Source organism: Xyrauchen texanus, chromosome 2, assembly GCF_025860055.1.
Source record: "Xyrauchen texanus isolate HMW12.3.18 chromosome 2, RBS_HiC_50CHRs, whole genome shotgun sequence".
In the NCBI taxonomy this organism is placed as follows: domain Eukaryota; kingdom Metazoa; phylum Chordata; class Actinopteri; order Cypriniformes; family Catostomidae; genus Xyrauchen; species Xyrauchen texanus.
Window position 1 is genome coordinate 258,949 of NC_068277.1, and position 8,024 is coordinate 266,972.

The 8,024-nt window shown below is 39.5% G+C and overlaps 1 protein-coding gene across 1 annotated transcript in view; it reads left to right on the plus strand.

The window, feature by feature from the left end:
• The window catches only part of micall1b.2 (MICAL like 1b, duplicate 2), a 10,707-nt gene extending 2,895 nt beyond the window's left edge, over window positions 1-7,812 (plus strand). The window contains exons 3-14 of the mRNA XM_052139217.1: window positions 563-704; window positions 1,787-1,845; window positions 1,916-2,034; window positions 2,584-2,858; window positions 3,203-3,915; window positions 4,135-4,251; window positions 4,959-5,088; window positions 5,159-5,249; window positions 6,789-6,862; window positions 7,003-7,117; window positions 7,191-7,237; window positions 7,331-7,812. Coding sequence (XP_051995177.1) covers window positions 563-704; window positions 1,787-1,845; window positions 1,916-2,034; window positions 2,584-2,858; window positions 3,203-3,915; window positions 4,135-4,251; window positions 4,959-5,088; window positions 5,159-5,249; window positions 6,789-6,862; window positions 7,003-7,117; window positions 7,191-7,237; window positions 7,331-7,416 — 1,968 coding nt within the window. The 3' untranslated portion in view covers window positions 7,417-7,812. The remainder of the gene's footprint in view (window positions 1-562; window positions 705-1,786; window positions 1,846-1,915; window positions 2,035-2,583; window positions 2,859-3,202; window positions 3,916-4,134; window positions 4,252-4,958; window positions 5,089-5,158; window positions 5,250-6,788; window positions 6,863-7,002; window positions 7,118-7,190; window positions 7,238-7,330) is intronic.
• The last annotated feature ends 212 nt before the right edge of the window (window positions 7,813-8,024 follow it).

Consider the following 8,024-nt stretch of genomic DNA (forward strand, 5'->3'; position numbering starts at 1 on the left):
CAAGACCAAAAACAGCTTTCATATCACATTGTGGCCTATTTCAGTTCAAAGTCTTTCCTTCTGTGCTCAGCAACACCCCTGCTACATGTCAAAGGGTCATGAAAACTGTCCTCACTGATCTATAAATGTGCACTTGGATTAATGAATTCCTTACATTTATATAGCACTTTTCTAGGCACTCAATGTGCTTTACATAGTATAGGGGGACTCTCCTCAACCACTGCCAGTGTGCGGCATCCACCTGGATGATGCGATGCCAGCCATAGTGCGCCAGTACACCCGCCACACACCAGCTGTTGGTGGAGAGGAGAGAGTAGAGTGATACAGCCAATTAATGGATGGGGATTATTAGGAGGCCATGATTGAACTACTCATCCGAAAGACAGTGCCTTTATAGAGTACAGTATATAAGACTCTATGGGCTGTTTGTCCCATCTAGAGTAATCTGCTAATCCTCACGTAATAATACAACATTACAACAACTGATGAATTTGCTCTTAACTCTCTCTCTCTCTCTCTCTCTCTCTCTCTCTCTCTCTCTCTCTCTCTCTCGTCGCTGAAGGCGTTTGATGTGGCCGAGTGTAAGTTGGGAATTCCGGCTCTGTTGGATCCGGAGGAGCTGATGTGTGTGGAGGAACCGGATCTTCTGTCCATCATCACTTACATCTCACAACTCTTCTGTGTGTTCAGGAGAAACTCTGACGGTACACCAGAGAGAACTCTTGAACATCTGAACGTTAATTACACACTAAAAACTGCAAATCCTTATCCTGAATGAAAACTAAAAGTCTTGATAAAATTACTATTAAATTATACAAAATTAAAGGAATATTCCGGGTTCAACACAAGTTCAATCGACAGCATTTGTGTCATAATATTTATTACTACATAAATTAATTTCGACTCGTTCCTCCTTTTCTTTAAATGTGTGTTCCAGTGAGACACTTCCAATGCAAGTCAATGGGGTTTAATCTGTAAACATTAAAATACTGTTTCACAAGTATAGACACAAGACATAAACAATATGTGTGTTAACATGATTTTACTGTCATTAAATCACTCACTGACCACATCTGTGTGAAGATAGAGACGATTATACAGATTAGTTGCCATGACGATGTGACGCCCTAAACCCTGTAATTCTGGAAGTGGATTTAAGTTTACACAGAAAACATTAGGAAGTAAGGGATAATGTTCAGTCATCTGAATATCTAAAATAAACCCCAGCAGGGTCATCAGGACACAGATGATGTTTATGTGCTCATTATCCAGCTTATTACACGGCTACTAAACAATCATTAAATACAAGCACACAAAACATTTGCATTGAAATTGTGTAAGTATGTGAGGAGAAATAAATGGCTGAGCAGTTGAATTACACCTCTGGATTGTGGCACGCGGATTGAGGCGAGTAACCGCACCACCACGAGGACCTACTGATTAGTGAGAATTGGGCGTTCCAACAATGAGACAAAATCAATGATCAAAATAAAAATAAATATATAGAATAGTGTTATAATTTGTAAACAAATAATAATAATAATAATAAATTCTTGACTTTTAGAATTTAAATACAACATATATTGCAATCGTGCACCTTTAACTTTAAACGCTTTTATTTTGGCATTCTGAAGTCTCCGGGACGTCCTGTATGTGTCTGGAACATTATGCCACAAACTCTGAACCCGGAATATTCCTTTAATTCAGTGAATTATTCATGAGGTTGTTGATAAATGTGGTGGATCATGCATGTGTTTATTGATTGATAATCTGTGGATCTGATCAGACAGTCCTGTGAACTCTGAACCCAACCGACCCACAACACAAGAGCACAGACTCACACAGGTGACAAACACATTTATATTTCAAAGAACAAAAGAACAGGATGTCTAACTGTGTCCTGTCATTGTGTCAGTCTTCAGGTCATGTGATCAGATCAGCAGGTAAAAGCATCTGTGTCGTCTGTAACAAACATGTTCATCTCATTCAGAGAGTTCTGGTGAACCACCGGCTGTATCATCGCACCTGCTTCAGGTGACAATAGACCATTATTATATCCCATTATTATATCCCATTATTATATCATATTTTATTACATTATAGGATATTATGTTACATTATATTGTATTATATTATTTTATTTAATTATTTTATATTATGTTATATAATATTTTATTACATTATATTATGTTAAATTATATTTTTTTATTTTAATTATTTTATATTTTATTATATTGTTTATATTATATTATATTACGTTATATTATATATATATATTTTTTTATTATTATTTAATTATTTTATATTATATTATTTTATATTTTATTATATTACGTTATATTATATTTTATTATATATATTTTTTATTTAATTATTTTATATTATATTTATTATATTATTTTATATTTTATTATATTATATTGTTTATATTATATTATATTATTTTTTATTTTATTATATTGTTAATACTATATTATGGTATATTTTATGTTATTATTTTATATTATATTTATAATTGTAGTTTTCATTATGTTATATTAAATGTATTATATTATGTTATATTGTTTATATGATATATTTCAGATGTAGTCGGTGTCGTCGCTCTCTTCTACCGAGCTCATACACTGAAGGTGCGACGGGTTCCCTGCAGTGCAGTTATCGGTGTGTACGTGCACCTGAACACCACCTGCACACGGACACACTGAGAGAAAACACTGAATCAGATGCAGACGGGACGAGAGGAAGCAGTCTCACCTCATTAGAGACCGATATACAGAAACCCAAACCTGCACCCAGACAGAGGGAGGGGCCTCAGAATCCTCCATGCCCCGCCCCCAGATCAAAGGACCGCCTCCCAGGTTAGAAACTTTGAGAGCGTTTCATTTTATATAGACATTAAAAAACAGATAGATAAATAATATATTTCTTGAACTTTAGGCTCGTTTAGCACTGTGCACTAGAAAATAGAGAGAAAGTCTCAATAAATCATTTTCCACACATAGTTTATTGAATTTGTCAACTAACAAAATGGTTTGTGAAAATGTTCTAAATGATCAGATATCGGTATCGGCAGATGTTGTTCAAGTAATTGATAACTACTGCACTTAGCATTGTGCTTTTGAACAGCCCTTTCTGTAGTATAATCACAGAAACATGTGTAGCATAGAGTATTATTGCTGTATTTACTTCCCTCTCTCGTCAGCCTCCTCTCAGAACGTCAAGCGTAAGGAACACCCCTGGATGAAGCTGGTTGAACCGGGACCCTGGCACAAACTGCCACCCGCTCCGGCCCCCATTGTGCCCCCTCACTCCTGTGCCATCCCTGCCCTCAGTCAAGTGTGGCACCGCCGCTGGGCCACAAATGTTAACCCCTTCCTGGAGGAAGACACAGCGGATGATGTGAGTCGGACTCAGGCGTCCAGCCAATCGTGGAGCGGCGTTCTCAACGAGTCATGTGACCCGGCTGGTGGTCCTGAGATAACTGGATTAACTTCAGTAACTGCTAAACCTGTTTATCCATTTGATCAGTCCAGAAGAACGGACACAAACCAACAGAACGATTCGACTAAAGCTGGTACTGCACTGCCAGAAACTGGTTTATATTTAGACTGGTCTAGAGCTGCTGGTGTCAGCGGGTTAGTTAAGACTCTATCAAGTTTATCTGTGAATGACAGAACAGGTTCTGATTCACCCAAAAAAGACAAAACATCAGATTCAAGCAACACAGAACGTTTTGAAGTACATGTTGACAAAAAGCGCCAACTTCCTCATCAGTCTCCTGATTTATCAGCCAATCACAGTCCTTTTCACTCAGATGACATCACAGCCTCACATCTCTCAGCCAATGAGGTGGCAGCAGCTCCTCTTCATCAGAAGAAAGAAACACCATCATCATCAACATTCAGTCATGTCAAGGTTTGTACTGAAGATGCTCTTTAAATAATTAATAACTTTACACAAATGTGGGTGCATAAACATAAAATAAGTTTAAAATCATTCAAATAACTGCAAGACCCTTATTTATAACTGTCTCTTAAACTTCGGCACTTTCATGTCCCAGAGGTTGACTTTATTAAATTGAACAGATTAATTCTTGTGTAAACATCATCAGTCTCTGTGTTTTCTCTCTTTCAGAGTCGTGATGGGACCCCTTTCAACAGTACATCCTCAGACAAACACACCCCCTCGAATGGTCCCGTCACGGCACGGGCTGCAGCTCCAGGACACGGGTTTCCCCTCGTCAAGAGGAAGGCGAGTACTCTAAATAGTGTGCCACAAATACATGAATCTAAAAGAGAATTATAAGTCAAATAATAATAAAAACACACATTCTAAGGTAAGTAAATTAGCTGCCAAACAGAAAACAAAATGCAGTGAATGATGTGTATTGTGCTCAATAGAGCGCAGCAGTCTGGCGCTGGAAGTAAATATCCCATTCATTTTCTCCATAGGCGAACTGATTTAACTTATCAATCTTTAAACACAGACCTACCGTGAGCTCTGAGGTCGTTAATCGATGGAATATACTTCTGTTGAAGTCATCAGTTCATGTTATTTCAGCTTCATTTTTATACTATCATGTTTAATAGTGGAATTCCTGGTTAAGAACTACATTACCCATAATCCTAAACAGAGCTTTACCAATCAGTCACGTCAAACAAGCTCCGCCCACTCCCATGATGCAAACAAGTCACTTCCCTACACTCTCAATCTAATTACTAGTTACTGTATAATCAACAACTTTAAATCAATATTTTGTAATTTGATTATGCCGTTTGCAATGCCTCATGGGATTGTAGTCCATTCCTTCATTATAGACATTAAGCACATTTGTGTCTTTGAGTTTTTGCTCACAGGGTTGTGATGATTCTCCTCGGGGGTGGTTGGTTTAGTTCATGGACTGGTTAATGAAGGATTTGATGAAACCTCTCTGGAGAACTGATGTTTGTGTTGTTCAGGTGCACACAGACGGCCGTGTGTCAGAGCAGGATGTGTGTGAGGAACAGAAAGAGCTGGAGGACTGTCTGATGACACTTGAGAAGAGAGGAGTGGAGCTGGAGCGGGACATGAGGAGCAACACCGCGGCCGGTGAGGTCACATGAGTGTGTTGAACAGAAACTCTCAGACTTTCCCTTGATCATGTGTTTGTGTGTTTCAGGTGCACGTCAGGAGAGACTGATCGTCGACTGGTTCTCTCTCGTTCATGAGAAACACATGTTAGTGCGCAGAGACGCAGAACTCGTGTACATGTGAGGACAACACAAATACAGTGTTTATCTCGTCAACATGACATTGTCTATTGGCAAAGGGGTTTTGGATTTCGCCAACGATAACAAAGGCCAGATTAAAACGATAATGACGATAATTCAGTGATTTTTATAAAAACATACTGATGAGAAAACATTTATATTGCAAGATATAACATACGCACATATGCACATACTGAATTGATCAATATGATGCAGTAATTCCCTCCTAAAAAGAGCTGAACACCAGCCAAATAAACCAACACATCCTGTTTATAACACAACATAACTTACACTTGTGCGACACGCAGTATTATAAACTGTGGAAAACACTGATTATTAATAACAGTCTCAACAGCATTAAGAATTCAGAATACAGTAGCTAATATATTTATTTTATATTTTTGCAAATCAGGAGCTTTTAACAAGGACAGTTGTATTTGTATGCAACTTTTATATGTTTAATACATGTTTACATTTATAGCTCAGAGGAATAACCTGGAATTTACTCCAGCCAGGTCTCCGTAGCAACCAAATTGGCCCGGTTGCTAGGGAGGGTAGAGTCACATGGGGTAACCAAATTGGCCCGGTTGCTAGGGAGGGTAGAGTCACATGGGGTAACCAAATTGGCCCGGTTGCTAGGGAGGGTAGAGTCACATGGGGTAACCAAATTGGCCCGGTTGCTAGGGAGGGTAGTCACATGGGGTAACCAAATTGGCCCGGTTGCTAGGGAGGGTAGAGTCACATGGGGTAACCAAATTGGCCCGGTTGCTAGGGAGGGTAGAGTCACATGGGGTAACCAAATTGGCCCGGTTGCTAGGGAGTGTAGAGTCACATGGGGTAACCTCCTCGTGGTCGCTATAATGTGGTTCTCGCTCTCGGTGGGGCATGTGGTGAGTTGTGCGTGGATGTCGCGGAGAATAGCGTGAAGCCTCCACACGTTCTACGTCTCCACGGAAACACGCTAAACAAGTCGCGTGATAAGATGCGCGGATTGACGGTCTCAGACGCGGAGGCAACTAAGATTCGTCCTCCACCACCCAGATTGAGGCGAGTCACTACACCACCACGAGGACTTAGAGCGCATTGGGAATTTAGCGTTTCACATTGGGGAGAATATAATAATAATAATAATAATAATAATAATGTGCTGCGAGTGTAACGGGAAGCAGCTGGTACATAATAGCTGTGCGGTATGTGTAAACATCACTCCTCTGGCCTCAAGAGGTGCACTAGCGACTGTAACGTTTAGCCTCTTCGTTAGTGTGTCTGTTTCCCATGCGGGAGACCCCGGTTCGAATCTCGCTCTGACCGGTTCTTGCAGGAGCTTGATGTTACTCTGGCTTCAAATGGACAATTCTGCTTTCATTTATTTAAAGTTTTTGATGAGACCTCTTTCAATGCCGAGTACCACAATATACATCACCTCTCGTGTGTGTTTCTCCAATATTACAACCACTGGGCACATAAAATGTCCTGGAATATCGTGTCTTGAAAAGAGTGCTGTACATCGATGAACGAGAATAATGTGTGTGTGTTCAGGGTGAAGCAGCAGCGTCTCGAGGAGCAGCAGTGTGACGTTGAGTTTGAACTCAGACGTCTTCTCAATAAACCAGGTGACGATAAACAATAATAATCGTGTTTTTATGTGTCTGATACGGGCGGAGAATGAACTCTATCTGAGATTGTAATCTGAGTTTGAGTCAACAGAGCAAACGTCTTGTGTTGATGTTTGTTAAATGACGATGTTCTTCAGAGCGCGAGTGGAGCGCAGACGACAGACGACGAGAACAACAGCTCATGTCAAACCTGCTGTCAATCATCCAACAGAGGAATGACATCATCAGCAGCCTGGAGCAGGACAGGCAGAGGTCAGAGGTCAGCTGATAACACTACAGATGTGTTTATATTGATGAATATTTGATGAATGTTGTTGTTTATCAGGGAGGAAGAGGAGGACACGATACTGACAGCTGTGATCCAGAGGAGAGGTCTTTAATAGTCATTTAAATGATTGCTAAAGCACAGAAATAAATAACAGTTATTGTATTACTGTAATTATGATCGTTTTAATCTCTCTCTAGATTTCCACACACAGCCAGAGAAATGCGACAGGAAGTTTAAACCTCGGCGTATCTTCAAGTCAATCGTTCGTAAGAAAAACAGCTGAAAGAAGACTTCTAAAAACACTGTTAATAATGTTTATAACGATAAACTGATATAAGACATATCCAGCATGTCCACATGTATCAGTGAAGAGGTTTAGATGAATTTAGATACGATTGTTATTTATTGTGTGATTTTAGAGAGGCAATAAATTCTGGGAACCTTTGTGCAACCATGCTGCAACGTTTCATCCATGTGTTGTTTAATCTGAAAATCCCAGCACAGTGACGTCACATGCTGTCCCACAATGCACTGCGTGTACACCTCATTGACGTTATAAAAGGCATTTTTCAGTGGTTTTAAATGTATTTCACATGTTGTTTATTGATTATTATGATTATAGTAAGTGTGAATATCATGTATTGAATTAAATAAACGCTTGTGTATGTGTACTGTAGAATGTACTCGATCCGTTACTGCGCATGCCTTAAACTGATGACGCGGGGTGACGCCTGTGTCCTCACTCTAGGGTAGGGATGGGCGATACTACACTTTTAGGATTCGATACCGATACTTTTTCTTGCATTTTCATCGATACCGATACCATTCATTTCTTATTGGCAATTTTTGTCAGTAAAAATATTAAATTTAAGACAAATCACAAGACAAATA